Below are 18,607 nucleotides of genomic sequence, written 5' to 3'. Positions count from 1 at the left end.
TATGAACTCCTTTGAGCATAATCAACCTGAGAAGCACAATTAGTGGAAAATTCCCATCATCATAACTAACTGCCAGCATTTTTAATGCTGTATGTAACCTTTAGTCTTGTTTTAATCTGACCTTCTGAAATGAAGGTTCACAGTAACATGACTTGAGCCACACAGAAGAAGACTCTTGACAAAAATCCTCTTCCTAAAGCTGTGGTCAGGGATTCCAATGTCACTCCTGCTAGTAATATTAGCTGGAAAAAAAACCACCCCAACAATATGTATCATCAGGGCTTAAAAAAACACCCCAACAATATGTATCATCAGGGCTTAAAAACGGGGCAGGGGGAGAAAGAGGAGAAGGTGAAGATTTTATCTTCAGGTACCATATACTATTCAAGTACCACATAGGAAAAAGGCAGCAATAGGAAACTTGAAGATCATTTTACCCACAGAAAACAATTAAAAATATATCTATAAACACAAAACTTCAGTACTTAAAATGCTGCTATTTTGCTGGCTTCTCGAACCCCACTCAAGTAAGCTCCTGTAACCGTCTGAGGAAAGTGCCTATTTGTGGCCTGTATTATAAAAAAAAAAAAAAAAAAGAAAAAAGTTATTTGTTTCTAAAACTATCAGAACAGAATATTTATATGCTACCTCTAGGTTAATGGTGGTGTTTAGCAAAACACAATCTTCCGTAAGAAGCTGCTCCCTGATAACCTTAGTTGCCAGCAACAACGATACTTACCTCACCAGCAAAAAAGATTTTTCCTTGTATGTCTTCAGCTATAATGTCATAAGCTTCCCCGCTGCCCCCTGTTTTCACAAAGCTGTATGCCATCTGGAGCCAAGGGTCGTTGCTCCAGCGGGTAACAAAAAACTTCACTGGGTCAGGAACCTCCTGCATAATCAACACAAAAGTTATGCACCGCGAAGAAAAGTTCTTAATTGCGTAGCTTTTTCTCATAAACAGCTTCTTGCAATTTTTAGAGTATGCAGTAGTATTAAGATACGGGTTAGATTGCATTTGGGGATTAAATTCTGATTTTTTTTTATTTTAGTACTAACCACGAAGATAATTTTTTTGGCTAGATTTGCCTGATGCCTGAAACATCACAGCTGCATTGTTCTGAATGCAACAAATCTGCATATTGTAATATACCTAGAACTACACGTGAGAAAAAAATTCTCAAAATACATACATAATCTTGTAAACAAATCCAATACTGATAACATTATTCATCTCAAAATGCAGTCGTTTTGGAGATAATTTTATTCCAACAGAGAAATAAGATAACTTATCTAAGATCAGGAAAAGCTGTCTTGTAAACTAGGCTCAGGGAGAAAACAAAGACCAGAAAGTCAGTGCCCACAGCTGAGCTGTGACAGTAATACCGTGTATTCTTTGTCACATTCCAGCATGCAAATTCCACATAATTCTACCAAAAAGAGCCTGGATAACACTTGTAAGAAGGCTTAGTCAACCACGGCTGCGGCCCCCTCTGGAGGAGCTGAAGAACAAGTAAACAGAAGCAGGTATGTGGACTTTCACTGCACATGGTTCTAGTAACAATAAAGCCATAACCAAAACTATGTTTTCTAGGAATAGTTGAGTTTTCAGATGCTGAAGTTCCTCCAAGATCATTAATTCTAATATCTGAACCATCAGTAAAACTTGAGAGTTCACCCCTGAACATTATTAACACAATCATTCCTTGGGATCTACCTGCTCTGAGTAAATTAACAGAAGCATTACTGTCTCTAGAGTAGAATGCAAATAACATTGCTAAGTGACAGTGTTATGCTTGCCCCAGATTTCTCTGATTTTCCTATTAGTTTTTATCCTAACGATGATCTGAGGGAAGGAAAAAAGAATTTTTTATCTAGTGTTTTTTTTTACAATCAGGATGCAGGGCCTGTGCAAGATAATTTTGCCTATACCTCCAGGTAAAATGTCAATGGTTTTCCTATACATCATGAAGTACTATATTTGAAAGCTTTATGTCTGTTGGCAAGTTAATTCATCTCTTAATAAGAGGATTCTCTTACCTGCTCCTTAAACAGCTCTCTGAGTACAGTCATACACTGTTGCAGTACTTGTTGATCATCTAAATTCTTAATGGTTGCCACAGCATCTCCAGTGACCACTGACATTAAAATGCTTTCTTTGCCCTAAAAACAAGACCTCATTAGGTTATTAAGTATTTCTTGAATAGTCCCTTTTAGCTGGTATTGCAAAGATATTTTCAGCTGCAAAGGAACTTTTGTTCTAGAGGAAATTGAGTTTGATTCCTTCGAATAAAGGGTGCACATTCTACAGTATTTATGCTCAAATTACTATATCTGCTGATGTCTTGTTCACAGATCTGTTACAGTCAGCCCCTTTTACAACTTACTGAATTAACTGAAAACTTCCTATCTGCCTATTTAAAGGCAATACAAAAAAAAAAAAAACAACACATTTATAGGGTTATTCTTTGTGTGACCTCTTAAGCCCCATTCCTCGCCGAACTTCTACCTCAGTTACAGTCCATTTTCAAAAGGTGATGACAACGAGAATCTATTTAAACAGTGGTTAGATATGTTTTGGATTAGGCCAATACTAAATTCTTACCAGCAGATTTTGGACCAAGAAATGAAAGGCCTACTGATATTTTGTTCCACTTCAAGATATCTGCTAGCACGCAGAAGTTTTCGAGATGAAGTGGTGACTATGGAAGAGCACACAGGTTCTCAACTCCTTTGAAGAACTCTTCCTCTCTTGTTTATATATGGCAATCCTTCTGTTACTTAACTTGATAACTAGCAGGGAATAGCTATCAAAGAAATTAAGAATTATGTGTAGTGTTTCTGGACAGCACCAGCACACTGAACCTCGTGTAGAATGGGCTTAGAAGTACTGGAGAGGACTCATTCAATCAAAGTTGTATGCAAGTACAAATAATGTAGTAACAGAGCACAGTTCTCACAGGATGGTTTCCTTTTGAAGTAAAACATAAGGTTACAAAATGGCCTTTTAATCGCTGCAAAGAAGTAAGCAGCAGTTGTTGGAAAAGTATGAAAAGGTATAATATAAATATGTGATGTGTCTGCTTGGATATCCCTTGCGTGATGTCAATGCACTGGTTTGAATTTGCTTTGAAATTCGTGAGTTTGGGACTGACCCAAGACCTCAGTTTCATGCAAAACTTGGTGTTTGTCTTTTCTTCTGCTATTGCACATAGTTATTCAGGCTACTGCAAGCCTGTTAAGTGTTACTAAGCCAGCATGATCTTTTTAACAGGGTTTTTAGCTGATTTAAATAAGCAAAACAGAAGTCCTAAACTGGAAGCGAGAGGTAGACTTTTTCCCACATTGGTAGATCTAAAGTAAGGTATTAGACACTTGTTTTTAGGACAGTTAGAGAATGTACTTGATTTGTATATTACTTTGTATCCAAACAATAGAAAACATTCCCATTTATTACAACAAAGTATCGATCAGCTTTTCCTTGATAAATAGCACTGCTTCCACTGCTTTTCACGGTAGCAAAGGTGGGGGGAAGAAGAAAAATTTCATTTTTCAGTAATTAGTGCACCTAGAATCCAAAGTGCATTTCTGAAGGGCCAACAAAAAATACATCTAGCCTATCATACCTCTGGATCCATATCATAGAAAACACTAAAGAGCCCACGTTGGCTAGAGTTGGGTGGAACGTGACCAAAAAAATCAGCTCCTTGAATTTTACTGTCCCAAAATCTGTAAGGAAACTGCAAGGCAATCTAGAAGGAGAGAGAGAAAGACAGAATTAAACTTTTTGATATCATAACGATCTTTTCTATGAAAAGAAAACTAAAGATAATATGAGATCCCTTACCTTCTCAATGACTCCTGCTCCCAAACTATTAATGGCTTTAATCTTTTTTTCTGACAGTGGAGGATTAAACTGAATGGCATTTTTCTGAAGAAGGGCCAGCGGTACAGTCACTAATACCTGAAAGAAATAGCTACAATCACAACAGCAGCAAAACCTGAACACTGCACTTAAGCCTCACAGCATCCTCCCAATATCTTGGATTATTCTTGTACGATGCAGCATAATAACTCCCCAAACATTTCTAGATTAGTGTCTGGTGTTAGTTCCCATTAATGGAAAACACATGCCTTACATTCAGGTGAGAACAGTTCCCACAGTTCACTGATTTTAAGTCATAGTCTGTCGAACTGCTTGTATCAGAGTGGCTAATCATTCTACTAATACTTCCTGCAGATGATAGTCAGTGGCTTTCAGATTAACAAAACTGTCTTTTTGAAAGGAGAGAGAGAGATGGTCAGTGTTTGGGTTTGGTTTTAATTCCTTCACAGATCACTTCTCTTGAAAATATGCTCAAGTAACACTGTCGATGTCAATCCAATCTTTATCAAGTTTATATATCATTTTAAAAACTACTAAAAGCTAAATTGCTCAGCGTGAAGAAGGTGGGGACACAGGCAATAAGGGAAACTGAAATATATGGATTGTCAAATCCTGCACACCAAAGTGCAGATTTTATCAGGGCAGATTCATATCCTAAATGGGGTAAAGCTGAGCAGGGAATGCAACAAGATAAGAAAAATGTCACTTCAAAAACCAGATAAAAATCTATTTACTTCACATTTTTAGTATAACTTTATAGTACTTAATTCTGCAAATCAGCTTCTACTCAAAAACCTCAAGCATGCTCACCAAAAATTAGGCTCTAGGACACCCAAAAACAGGTCACAAGAATACATGAGTATTCATCTTTGAGTGGGGACAAACTGGACTAAATAGTCTTCTGAGAGGGGAAAAAAAAAAAAAAGACAAAAAGGACATGTACTGTGTATTCCCTAAAATCCTTTATCTCGAAACATATTGGATACCTTTTGTGTTGTCCACACTGTTCTGTCTGCAGTAGTGACATGCACTTCTTCACCAGAATAGTCAATACTCTGTACCTATTGAAAGACAAACAGAAAGATTATACTACAAAATGTACAACATGCAATGCAAATTCCAACAAGAATAGCTAATACAGCACCAATGTGCAAACTAGAAAGTGAGAAACTTCCAGTATTTCCAGAGAAATACTGAAAGACAAAAAATATCCTCCATGGAAGCTGAAAAAGAAAAATCATCACAATTCTAACATATAAGATCATCGTATCATAGTATTTAAGTACTGACAGTCCTCTAAGAGAATTTCCAGAAACATGGAAATCGTCCTCTTTTTTTTTTTTTTTTCGAAGACAAGTTGACATAATCACAGGCCCAGATTTGCCTGGTCCAAAAGAATACCTAGATATGACTGGGTGCTTAAAAGCAATTCAAGACAGGCTCTGCTTCCAGACTCACTGGGAAATTCAGCCGGATGTCCAGCCCTTCTGCCAGCTTCTCAATCAGAGTTGAATATCCCACAGTTAGAAGAGTGTGATCTCCAGCAAACTGGGCGAAAAATTCATTGTGGTCCCATGAGCGTGCAGATACCTGTGAACAGAACATAACTAACTGTTGCTACTGGCAAGGGGACATGGGTACCAGCAAAAGTCCCCTTTGCAAGTGGGAGAAGAAGTGCATCACCAGAATTTATGGCAAGGCTGACAAAATCAAATTGCTTGTTTACCTAGTGCTACTATACAACGTATGAATTGCTGGATTAAGAGCAGTCATAACATGGGTTGCTCACTAGCAGGTAGTTTATAGTTCTGCTTGGAAGAGAAAAACAAGGAAAGTTGTACGATAATCCAGGTGGATGGCAGTGTATTTATTTCAGTTGTCTGTATCTAGCAAAGAAATCAGATTTTACAGCCTTAGGACTTCACATAAAAATGGAAATACCTTATTTCCGAACATGAAGTGAAAAATAAGACACAAAAAAAACCTCAGTGGAATTTTTCTGTCACTTTGGAGGTTCCTCCATGATAGCTTTCATTGGCCTTCTCCCCCAGCCCCTGCAAACTTACAGGTAGTGAAACAGTGGAATTTGCACTAAGCTATTACCACTTAGCAGCGAAAAGTCTGAAGCAATTCCCAAATGCCAGTTCCTATCGCTGCAGTTGCATTTACTCCATATTTTAATTTTAAAATTAAAGGTAAGATTAGATCTTTCTTATTTCCCCTGAGTGCTCGTGGAGTATTAAAACTCGACACATCAAAATATTTTCCACTGACTGCCGTGGTACAGCGCTGTCTTGCAGATTTTTGTTAGGTTCTTAGGGGCTTCTCAGTTCAGATCAGATTGTGCATCTGTACGTATCAATCAGCTGTCCCACTGCCACAGTACAATTGACCCTAAATATCTTTAAATGTGGCAAAAAGCACAGAGTAAATAATGCACTGCAAACAACGTCATACTTCGGTATTTCCTGAACCTGCTTGGTTTAAAGTGAAGTCACGAGGAGAGCCAAGGATCACATAGCCAACAGAATACCTAGGAGTGGAGAACTGGGGCCCACCATTGGGGTGTTGGAACACTTCAGGAGTTAAATGCATTTATTCTCAAGATACCTAGCAGGGTAGAGAAATACCTAAGTTTTTAAACACAGAACTGAGAAGCAGAAGTCACACACAACATCTGAGGAGGAGTAACTCTCCTGTGAATTTACCACCCAGCACCTCGGCAAAATGCCCTGCTCTCTACTAACCATCTACTCTCCACTTCAGCATTAAAGAGAAACCTGCTGGAAGCACATCAAGAACTCCCATCAGATTACCTAAGGCAGTACTGGAGTTGGTGTCTTAGTGCTTTTAAGGAACAGGTTAGGGATGTGGGAACAGTAGGGATAGCTGATCCTTCCTCTGGGGCCATGGAATGGATCAGGTGACTTCTCAGTGTTACTTCCAACCCCATTTTCCATGGAGCTTCAGATCACAGCTGTCAAAGCTCACCTGAGATAGATTGCTGCCACAGGCATACTCCAAATTACTGAGATGGAACTGTAGTACTTTTTCTTCCAGCTCACTGAACTGGATACCAGACTCCTGGATAAAGGCTTTATAGATCTCTTGTATTTTTTCTGTGAAAGAACATGTTTAAAATAAGAATATATCACAATAAGTCCTCCTGCATTTCAACACGCTATTCTCTAGATCGCAGGATTTTCAAGCTTATTGCTAATTTGTACAAAAATGTTTTTCTTCCTGCAGAAATAAATAAATAAAAAAGAAACAAAGCAAAACCAAAAAACAAACAACAAAAAAACACCACCCACGAGATCTTTCCAGTGATAAAGTACAACTTTGTTGTTTAATCACAAGTTTCCCTAGTAGAATCTTGTTCAAGAATACATAGCTTCAGGAAAAATAGAGGTTAAAATTACTGAGAAAAAAGAGAAAACTAAACATGCTGTGCAACAGCACAGCTGAGCTAGCCAGATGAGATCAAGAGAAATTAACTGCTTAGCTACCATCAATATACAGTTAAGATATTTCAGGTAAAATACACTTTATGATAATGGAGGATACTTGCAAATAAATCCTGATAATTTTTTACAGAATCAAAAGAGCTGAGAAATTGGATCCAGAATTCACTGAAGAACATAGGAGTTGCTAATTCTGCCTTACAGAATCCATGCTGAAGACGTTTGGGAGGCAAACATTTCTGAGCAAGTTTATTTTTTGCTGATGAGCCTGCACGCTGGAAGTGTGGTGGGAGGCGTTACCAATGGAGATGGGACTATTTTTGCCAGCAGAAGGCTTTGATCAGGCTCTTTTTTAGGCAGATTAGTCAAAATGTATAAGATTTACAGCTAGCTATGGCCTGCTTCAGCCAGAACTGCTAGTGCCTCTAGCTGTATTGAAAAAGCTCCATCATGAAAACAAGATACTACTGAGAAGCCTCGGTTGGACTTAAGGTCAGATATGCACTTTTAAAAATGTCTGATGTAAGAGTCAGTTTAATATAAAAACTATGAACTCAGCCAACATCTTCACTTTGCAGTACATCCCCCACTTACCACCAAGAGGAACGTCTTGATGTTGGGTTTTATCTTTTCTCCACTCAGAGACGACATCTAGGATGGCATTGAAATGAAAGTCCATGCGTTTATCAATAGTGGGATCTGTTATCCTTCCGCCTTCCTGGATCAAGTCACATTTCTCCCCTAGTTTGTGCATTTTAATGCCAAGCTTAAGAAAAAGACATTTGATTGCTTTTTTTAAGGATGGAAAAACTACAGTGCCTATCCTGCTCAAAGTTGTTTAAAGTAAGATGAATCCCTCAGACTTAAGTGATACCACTTAAAACACTTCTGCAACTTTAAACAGTCAGATTAACTCTTGTTTTCCTAAAACTGGAACACCAAGAATCCTTCTGTCTGTTAATTGTTCACAAATCATTTTCTCCCACTTTTGCACCCTTTTCCTTATTGGGGATTCATGGAAACTTCCTCTCCAACTTTGCTATCAGGCTAGGGGCTAGTACAGAGATGCAAAGTGTGGTAATCAAACATGATGAACCAGTCTCCTTTACTTCTACCTCAATTTATTGTCTAAATCACAGTTAAAGTAAGTTCCTTTCTACAACTTCCTGGTGCCTGAGCCCTAAACAGTTCCCTGAATTCAGGAACTGACAGGATACTGCTTGCCAGTTACCACCAATTTTATTAACAACCAAGCAAAGAAAGAAATTATTTGGAATTAAGTCTAATACCTTGCCTTGCTTGTCCAACTTGCATCAAACACAACAGAGCTAAATCAGAATAAAGACATTTTTTTGTTCTACAGAGTCGGTCCGGAGAAAATAGCTCAAACACAGTGCTAATTTCTTCCTAGTGCCTTGTTATTTAGGGCGTGCTCCAGTGTCTGTCACAAATCCTCACGTCTCTCTAGGCTGTTGGTCACCCCTGCAGACCTCAAGATACAGTTGTACTTCCAATGAAAGAGGAAGTCAAATGATCACAAAGGGAGGAGTGCTCAAAGTGTATTACAGAAGTCATTGTTCCTCACCTAATAAATAAAACATGATTTTTTTAAAAAATAAAAGTTTCCTCATGACACTCTACAGAGCACTAAGCATTCAGAATGGCACGGGCTGGATTCGCACGCATCTCTGAACAAAGTCCATGCTCAGGTTCCGCTTGGAGAAATTCAGCTGCCTGCCTCGAAAAAACCTAAACCAAACCAGCAAATAATAACAACTTTTAAAGAAATTGAACTGCAGCATGTTTGCATCAATAGTTGTTAGGCATATTAATCTTAACTTGCGTGGAATTCAGCTAGGAATGTCAAGGCACAGCAAAGGCAAGTCTGTCACAGAAGCAATGGCCTCCCACAGTAAAGCCTTTCTCAGCCCTAAGGAACTCTGCTGGGGTCCTTTAACATTATATCTGGAGAAAAGTGGAAAAAAGTGGTTCTGGAGCTGGTGCCACCTTGCTTTACTTTACATAATGTGCTTGAAACCACTCTACAGCCCTCCTCCATTCCCAGCTGTTATCAAAGCTTTAACAGCAACGTGGAGTTCACTTACAAGGCAGGACCGGTGTTTAAATCACATCACAAAAAAGGACTCCCACCCTTACCCAGCCACCTGAACCTGGCTTTAACAACAGTTTTTCACTAGTGATAACGTATGACCACTGCAGGGAACCCACTTGCTCACACATTAGTGCCACTGGGTTGTTGACACATCCATTGACGATTTGTGCACCTCTTCCAACAGTGACTCCCGTGAACGTCTTATCATCCCACACTCGGCCACCGATTCTGTCTTTAGCTTCTAAGACAATGACCTATGGCAAAATGCAGCTTTGTAAATTGTAATATTTAATTATATCAAACATATCTGTTCAACTCCAGAGCAAAAGGAGAAAACAAAACACAGAAAAACACCAGCAGTGCTAGCAATCTTAACACTTTATTTTTATTTGTGGATCCTTTGTAGTTAATTTATGCATTTAAATTATCTTTTAAGGGTTACTCTTTGGGATATACACATACAGTGTACATCTGTCACTTTAGAAACAACCCTTACTTTTTAAAAAAGCTAAAGACCTATTCAGGAAATCTCAAAATTGGAGCTTAAGTCATGCTAAAGACTATTAAACACAATTATCTGGGTGCAGTGTCTCTATAAAATATATGCTGCATGCTTTGTTGAATTGTAGATACAAATAAATGATGTTTTTAAGCATCAGATTTACTCAGCAAACCCCCAGATTTTATAAATTAATTAAGATGCCCTATACATACATGTTTGTAACAAGACTGTAAGAGATTTTTCATTTTGATGAAGAACACTTTAAAAGCAGAGGAAGTCTGATTTTTTTAAGTCATGTACTCTAAAGCTTCTTACCTTAATTCCAAAGTTGTGCAGTTGTCGGGCTGCTGCTAATCCTGCTGCACCAGCCCCAACAATAATGACAGATTTCTAAAAAACATTAAAATATTTAAATAAGTAAAAATAGTTAGAAGTAAAATAGAAATTATCATTTCATTCTCATTTCTCTTTTTGCATGCACTAAAAATATCTGTAGGTTCCAGAAGTCTAGGCTCTCTTGTCCTCTGAAGTAATCCGTGATAACTTCTAAAGATGACAGCACATTTAATATAGAAAAAAGATCAGTGGTAGCTTTGAAAATAGGTAAACGTTTTTAAGGCCTTCAAAAGAAGATGCCTCCATTTCTCTTAGGAGAAACAGATGAAGTTATCAGTAACAAAAGCAGCAAAATCTAACTGAAGTCAACAGACAAGAATCACACTTACCTTGTAATGATTTCAATCTTAGATTGGGTTGACCAGTAAAAACTATCTTATAAATTAAAACCATATACAAATACACTTTCTAAATGTAATCAACTTAGAATTTCTGGAAGGTATTCCATTACAGAATGTATTCATTTGATAAGTTTTGGGTGCTGTCAACCAAACTGCCACTGAAGGCACATGGGAACAATGTGAAAAACTTGCCACGTGTTACTTTTTAGATGTAATTTTGCTTATCATTCCAGCCTTTTAGGCAAATGAGAAAAAAATCCAGAACAAAAAAAAAAATATATATTATATCTGCCATATAGTTTTATAACATTAATAATGTAGGGATTATTACAGCAACTTACATTGTGGTATTCCTTAGGAAGAAGGTACTGGTCAGAACTGACTGACAGAAGCCCTGTATTGATTAGCCCTTTCCTTGTCATAAAATAAAGTATCCTCTCCATTTCCTGCACACAGCGAATACGCACGAGCCCCCGAACAATGATGTGATGGATACATTTTTGAGGGGTGAGAGCCTCCTGCAAAGGAGAAACAAAGAGTAGAAAAATGCTGATTTTCTAATATTCCATTTTATCATGTGGTTACATCATATTTAAACTCTAAAACGTGGTAAAAAAAAATCACAATTCAGGCTTCTGAGAGGATTTCAGAATCTGGAAATTTCTTGCTAGCCTGCTTTACACAGTAAGGTAACAATTTACTGAGATTAACATGGAATAAAAACAAATGAGTCTACAAGATACTCCCACAAACTCCATGGTGTGTTTCATTAGTGCAGGAATGGTATTGAAATGGATTCCTGTTGGCAACGCTCACAATGGCACTCCAGTAAAATCCATTCCAAAATGGCAAGTAAATTCCAAGTAAAAAATAGATTAATATCCAAAACCTTCACATAAATGCAGACATCCATATCAGAAAGCTATGGTATGTGAAACTTCAGCAGTCCTACTGAAGACCATGTCATAGAATTAGCCTAAGTAAAAAGACAATCACCTGTCCAACAGTCAGGTGGGAAAAAAAATCATAAAGCATCCACAAACACTATTTAGAAGTGCTTAAGCATCCCTTTAAAAAGTTAGACAGCTGGGCATTCACAGTAGAGTTTTAATACTTCAAAAACTTTGGTATTTAACAGCAAAAGAATCTTCTATGCATTAAATCTAAAAAAAAAAAACCAAACAAACAAACCAATCAACCAAAAAAAACCACCTCAACCCCAAACTCCCCCAGAAAACAGCCAATCTTATCATGGATTCTCAAAAACATGGGAGCAATTTTTCTGGTGCACGAAGAGACATCTAAGAAGAGAGTTCCATCCCTAAGAAGAGAGTTCACATCCCAGCAGAGTTGCTATTATTTTTAAACAAACAAATTAACCATCAGCATCTCTTACCTTGCAGTTTGTGTACCACAGAGCCAAAATCAAGTTTCTCAGTGCCAGGTACATGGTAGGGTCTCGTGAATATTCTGGGAACTCATAGAGCTCATCCAGTTCCATGACATCCGGCCTCACACAAAGTGCTTTCCCGCATTCGTTGGGTTGGTAAAAAGGCTGGAAATACTTGTTCATGCCTGCAACTGAATAAAGACACACCAGGCTCTAGTCATGTCTTCGTTATGTCCTTTTCCCTCTAAGATGATCTACTGACCTCAAGCAGATAAACAAGTAGGGAGGCTTTCCAGTCTCTAGCCACCTCCAGTGATTTCATTTCTACTGCTCTTCTCCCTCCTGCCCTCTAGGCTGTGCAGCACTAATTATTGTCCTGATGCCTGACGGCTACACCTTGGACCTATCAGAGCTGTTTTGTCAGAGAAACAGTGTGTGAGCTCCGATGCCAAGAGGAGTCCAACAAGGAATAGGACCTAAATTCAAGTCTGAGGTCTAACATCGCTGTGCAGGCTCAGGCAGCACTCTGAACTCATTTCTTCAACTCCCAATACTGCCCAGAGTGGTTAGTAACTAAAAGTAATCATCTTCCACGTGCAGCTTTTGGTAGCTCTGTAAAATGTTTTCTGCTAAGCAGATAAATATCTGTTGAACAGATGAACAGATTTATTTTCAGGCCCTAAGGAGAGCAAAGCCTGCTAAGACAATTCAGAATCTGAACTTCTCTCAAAGAACTCTCTCGAGATGAGTATGGGAATCCTGAATTACCTTTCTCCTTGCCTGACCTATTCTGCAAATCTGCACTCCCAAGTTGTTGCTCTTAGAGCTGTCACTAGCAAAAAAACAATAACCTAAACAGGATCTGAGTGCCTTAAGAAATCAAATCCCTTTTTCCAAAGCCCCACAGATCCACAATATCAAAACTAGCAGAATCCTGGGGTTTTTTTTCATACATCTTCATTTCCTTCAGAATGCAAACAGTCTTTAAGTACTCACATGTTAATTTCCTGTTTCCATAAACAAATTACAGGTGGTACACAAAAAGACTATGCAGTCTATGCTTCCTCCCTAAAGAAATGCCATAGGAAATGTATTACCTTTATCTAAGAAATTAGTAAATGGCATCAAAGGAGTACAGAGGGAATCACACAGAGTGTGTGTGTTAGTGCCAAGAATAGACCAGGTATTCCGAATCAGGAGAATTATGTGCCTTATGAACTCAGCTATATGGCAAAATTTATCACACCTATTTAAGCAACAGAGCCCTGCAGATGGCCCTTACCAGTCAAATTAGGCACGCTCTTTAAGTGCTCTAACTTCACAAGGTTGGATTCCCCAGGTAACCGATTAGTGCTGGTACAGGATGGACTCATGCCCACGCAGTCTGGATAATATGCAGCTAGAAAGGGAGCTGCCACACTGTCTTTCAGCAAAGGAGGGAGTATGAGCATGGAGTACCACCAATGGTCTGAAACTTCAGCCACTCTCTGGCCAAGCGGAGAAGTGAAGGAAAGAGGGGAGAAGAGAACACGTCAGTACTTTGAAAACGTTGGAAAATGAACCATTCGCCCCCCTCCCTCCAAAACTGAGATCAAAAAGCAGTAGAAGTACCAATCTCAGAATTGTAAGTCATAAAGACATTTTCTCTCCCTCTTTCCCCTTCCTCAGCCTGACACAGAAAACCTCTAGTATTGATCTCTTCCTCAGAAACGGAGCTGAAACTGCACAAAACTCCACAACCACGTGGAAAGCAAAACAGATGAGACATGCCGTAACACATCTATGCCTTATGCCTTTTGTAAAACATTTGCAGTCATTTATGCATCCAGAAATCTGAACGTAGAAAAGTCTGCACTAAACTGATCAATTTAATTTAGATTCTCCTACCCCCACCAAAGACCTTTTAAAAGCCTAAGAAATGCTAATGATTCAGCCTTAATTTACAAGTAAACATGCATTAAGGAAACAAAGCCACAAAGCTTCTCCAAGAGTCAACAATAAGCCTGAATGTGTTCCCTGGGATAGAGGTACCTCAGGTACACTTGTCAATATTAGCTTATTGAACATCAGATCACACGAAATCTGAAATGCAGGGTTACGTGATCCCCTTGAAACACCAACATACATCGTGTATGTACATTTTGTATTATGAGGGAGAGGAGAGAGAAAACATGTTTAGATGTTCTCTTGCAGTCTTCAAAAAAGAGGAGACTAGCTTGACTAAAGATAGAAAGCACCTGAAAGACAAGGAAATTTTAGGATGAGGAATTTTATTTGAAAGCTGGCAACTGTTCTGCCTGATCAAAAATGAGAATTAGGAGTAAACCTTGAATCACAGGCCACCACTCAAAGACACCACGAACCACTTGAAAGCTAGTTGGTATGGTAAGGAAAAAGATGAGAAAGTGGAAGGCCCTAGGCTCTGTTGCAAATAGCATCTGGTAGTTTCCTGAGCAAAATGCATAAATACTGACAAAATTGGCCAAGGATAAAAAAAAAAAAAAAAAAAAAAAAAAAAAAAAAAAAAAAAAAAAAAAAAAAAAAAAAAAAAAAAGAAAAAGGAAAGAAATGTGCTGTGCTATAGGATTGATTTTGTATTCTAAGACAGATGAGGAGGAAAACCCCTACTCACCAAGTCCTCAGGCATGGAACACTGGTCTGAGCCCTCAGTCTGAAAGAAAAGTGAATGGTATCAGAGCTTTTCTTAAGCTGCATAGCGAAAATTAAACATAAAGCAAAGTCATTTTCTATGGCAGAGTTTTTAAAACTAAAAAGTGTTAGTGTCAGTCTTCTGACTGACAGTAGCAGAGCTGATTATAAACCAAAAAATAGTAGAGAAACACATGGGTTAAAAATACAACACACCATAAAGCAAAAGCACCCAAGAAAATGTGTCTCATTTTTGAAGTTAGATTCTACTGATCAGACATTAAAATATACATTCTATTCCATAAAATGGGGTGGAACGCTGAAACACATTAAGAAAAAAAATACAGACTATTATAGAAAAATTCTTAAAATACCCCACATTTTCCAAAGTGACTCTTCCAGTACAGACTATAAAAGAGAGTTTCTCATTTATTTTAAGAGTATCACAGAGTTCCAAGACTAAATGCTGACCCTTCAGTTTTTTCAGGTTATGCTTTTTCATGTTATAAGTGCCATATAGATTCTATGGCCCTTTAAGGACTTTAAAGACTACTTCAAATTTCAGGAGTTACCTTCATGACAGAGCTGAAACTTTTCATGTAAAGCCCATGACAGACTTGATAGAAATTAAGAAAAGCTCACTGAGCTTTTCAAATGCTTTCCTCAATAATGAAGAAACTGAAATGAACATTTTGGTGTATGTCTATTTTGTACATGCTGATAATCTTTCCATAGCTTCAGAATGAAGGATTTTACAATTAACTATGCAGACAAAGATATTTCAGATACTTTTTTCTTGACATTTCCAGTCAGAAAAGTCCAAACAGCATGTAGGCCTGTCACTGTGCAGCTCTCCAGGCCATCAGAGTATCATTTTGACATTAGAGACATTAAGCAGCAAACAAGAAGAAACTAATTTCTGCAAACAAGAAATACCAACTTGTTGAGTTTCAATATGAGCAAAACTGTTCCGTGTTACCTTGGTGGAATTGTTCAGTTTCATACCACATCTGTATGTTTTTGCAATTTGTGGTGTCAGCTGGATTTCCTTTGTCAGCTGACGCCATTTACCACAGTCTGGCTTTGTGCACTGCACCTACAAGTCAAGAAACAAACATGTTTTTACTTGTTGCTGTCTGATTACAGATAAGATTACTGCAACTTAAATAACCAGTTAGGAAGAAGTGAGACGTGAGAAAGTTGTCAGACATAATTGTTAAATTCACTCTCCTGTAATCATCAGGTCATAAGCAAAGCATTTGATATACAGAAATCTTGTGCCCATCTCCTGCAAGACTGAATTTCTGCATAAAACCTAAGGCCAAAACTGATTCAATGCCCAATTACTATGGTTTTCAGTGGACTTTGCAAACATTACTTCAAAAACATATTCTTCACCACCTAAAGAAAAAAACAACCAAACAATAAAATAAATAAAATACCACTATCACCAAACTTCCTTCCATTCCCATCCGTCTTCTACTGCTCCTTCTACCCAGGAAACACAAAATCTGGTTTTGAAGTCTTTCACACTCATACTTTCCCAGAGCTGGTATGCTCCCTTTCTCTGCCAAATGTTATTCTACCTGAACATCACACATCGTGTCTGCTACTTCACAGAAAAGTAACAGAAAGGTCTTCGTGAGGTGTGGGGAAAGCCTCCAACAATGGAGGAGCTGATCAGAATTATTACCTTGAGCTTTTCCACGGTCCTCTAATACTAGAAAAAAAACGCCCATAAAAATTCAGCTGACCTGCTGGTTGAACAGCAGAATAACAGAAACACATCAGAACATCACATTCTTATTAAATAAATCACCTTGTATCTTACCCAGTAAGGAAGCTGTTGATCAGCCATAAAGGCTTTTGGGCTGGGCTCACTTTTACCATTACTTGTCCAAATCCTTTTCCAGGCAGTGTATTTCTCATAACCATCTTTATGGCTAAGAGAAAAGAAAACAGCAAGCAGTCAGAAAATTGAATGTCTAGTTCACTTCAAGCAATAGCAGTTATTCTAAAATTGAACATTTTAAAAAGGACAGAGAAATAAGGCTATAGAAAATACTGTATTTTTCCTGCTTAAAAAATGAGAAAGTCATGGTTCTTAAGACAGCAATAAATTGCATCCTGACCATTATGTCCTCTTTCTTGTATCTAAGGCCTGGACTGAGCGATGGGCACTGCTGAGCACATAAGCACACAAAAATCTTAGTAGAGATGGATGTAACTCCCACTCAGACGGGAAGGAGCTTGAAGCTGAAAGCACTCTGTGAGCCTGACAGGATTCTTCCTGGTCACTGGACTGCAAGAGTTAAATCTCCTTACTGATTTGATGTTACACAGGGGCAAGGTCTCCTGAACTCACATTGTAAAGTTAGTTTGCCTTATAAAGGAAAATAGATTTACTTAATACTGTTCTCATAATTTAATATTTTCTGACATTGTTTTTGAAAAAGACGAAAGCTTCAGAACAACTGCACATACAAACCAGCCTGTCTAAACCAACCAGTTTTGTTCACGCTGCTCTGTTTCAGTTGATTAGTCCATACAATACCTGCAGCTTCAGCACCAGTATCTAAGCCTCCCTCTGACTAAAGCAAGCACAGAAGACAAGTCTTTCCATTATATTTATGTACATGATGTTTCAATTTTAATAAGCTCTGAAAAGATATGACCTGAATTGGCAAATCTACCTTCGGTAATAGTGGTCAAAACATTCATTGCAGAAGTGTTCCCCACAGGAAAGATGATACCATCTAGATGTATACCCATTTTTAGCACATCTGTAATGCAGGAGACATAAAAATAGCTTTACAATACATTTAGGAAAAAAAAAAAATCTATTGGCAGTAGCACATTCTAGAACATGAACAAAATATTCAAAATAAGCCAGGGCTTTATGTTACATTCATGAAGGCTGACTTGCATTAAGCACTGCAGTCATACAAATAACAATAAGGTCACTTCAATTGTCTCAAACATTTCCAGTTTCCAAACTAAGCAACACCAGATGCAAAGGAGGCAACGTGTACACAATGTGCAGTTTTATAGTTGGCCTGGCTTCCAGCAGCCTCTCTCTAACAATGGTCAGCTGAGCCTGTCTTTAGTAGCCTTTAAGCAGGCATTTCCTGAACATGAAATGTATTTGCTCTTAGACTAGATATGTGCTGTGACACACAAAGTGTTTTGCAAACGTGTAAGACGACAAAGGCCCTCTCACAAGAACTTACAGTTCCTTTACTTTGTTCCATTTAGTTCCAATATTAGTGCAGGGGTGGGAGGGATCATTTAAATTAGCATTTTTCTTGTACATGTGATCAGCTGATTGATAAGTCATTACAACGTTCTGTCCCCAGAACAACTGACAAAACCATAAAGTGAAATCTGAACACAGAACAGATGTTGCCTATTATTTTCTCATGACTGAGCTGTGATTTTAACCCAGTGAGAGAAAACCCTGAGGAAGGAGTTACACATTCTGGGCATTTGTTGTGTATTACTCTCAAAAGGAAATATCCATTACAAATGTTATATTCATCAGACAAAGTAACTGTTCTTTGCTCAGAAAGCTCTCAGGAAACCCAATGAAATGGTTCAAGATAAATGCACGAGCTAAAAAGCAGTGACCTAAGCTACTAACTGAAACATCCACGAAGTGATCTCATCTCAAATAAAAACCGTTGAAAGTATGTACTTGGGGGGGGTGGGAGGGGTGAAAATCAAAATATTAAAACAACAATTCAGAAAGATGAGTAAGCAGTATCTATTGTTTCCTAAACAAAAACAGTAATATCACCAGGTGCTCACTTCCTGGCTACTCTCTTACGCAACTGCCAGAGCACTTGGCTTCCCTCTGACAACATCCA

At 38.2% G+C, this 18,607-nt stretch overlaps 1 protein-coding gene across 2 annotated transcripts in view; it reads right to left on the bottom strand.

The window, feature by feature from the left end:
* Positions 1 to 275: 275 nt before the first annotated feature.
* KDM1B (lysine demethylase 1B) overlaps positions 276 to 18,607 on the bottom strand; it is a 23,081-nt gene continuing 4,749 nt past the window's right edge. For both annotated transcript variants that reach the window (XM_027887928.1, XM_027887929.1), the window contains 18 exons: positions 17,435 to 17,524; positions 16,573 to 16,684; positions 15,721 to 15,837; positions 14,725 to 14,763; positions 13,375 to 13,579; positions 12,099 to 12,283; positions 11,044 to 11,220; positions 10,281 to 10,355; positions 9,580 to 9,717; positions 7,945 to 8,116; positions 6,878 to 7,005; positions 5,345 to 5,476; positions 4,873 to 4,947; positions 3,848 to 3,964; positions 3,627 to 3,752; positions 2,041 to 2,163; positions 740 to 892; positions 276 to 569 (listed from right to left, as the gene is read on the bottom strand). In XM_027887928.1, coding sequence (XP_027743729.1) covers positions 486 to 569; positions 740 to 892; positions 2,041 to 2,163; positions 3,627 to 3,752; positions 3,848 to 3,964; positions 4,873 to 4,947; positions 5,345 to 5,476; positions 6,878 to 7,005; positions 7,945 to 8,116; positions 9,580 to 9,717; positions 10,281 to 10,355; positions 11,044 to 11,220; positions 12,099 to 12,283; positions 13,375 to 13,579; positions 14,725 to 14,763; positions 15,721 to 15,837; positions 16,573 to 16,684; positions 17,435 to 17,524 — 2,248 coding nt within the window. In that variant the 3' untranslated portion in view covers positions 276 to 485. The remainder of the gene's footprint in view (positions 570 to 739; positions 893 to 2,040; positions 2,164 to 3,626; positions 3,753 to 3,847; positions 3,965 to 4,872; positions 4,948 to 5,344; positions 5,477 to 6,877; positions 7,006 to 7,944; positions 8,117 to 9,579; positions 9,718 to 10,280; positions 10,356 to 11,043; positions 11,221 to 12,098; positions 12,284 to 13,374; positions 13,580 to 14,724; positions 14,764 to 15,720; positions 15,838 to 16,572; positions 16,685 to 17,434; positions 17,525 to 18,607) is intronic.

Source organism: Empidonax traillii, unplaced genomic scaffold (genome assembly GCF_003031625.1).
Source record: "Empidonax traillii isolate 1590-97213 ecotype Southwest subspecies unplaced genomic scaffold, ASM303162v1 scaffold225:size1387458, whole genome shotgun sequence".
Classification (NCBI taxonomy): Eukaryota; Metazoa; Chordata; class Aves; order Passeriformes; family Tyrannidae; genus Empidonax; species Empidonax traillii.
This window is presented reverse-complemented; position numbering and strand designations above follow the sequence as displayed.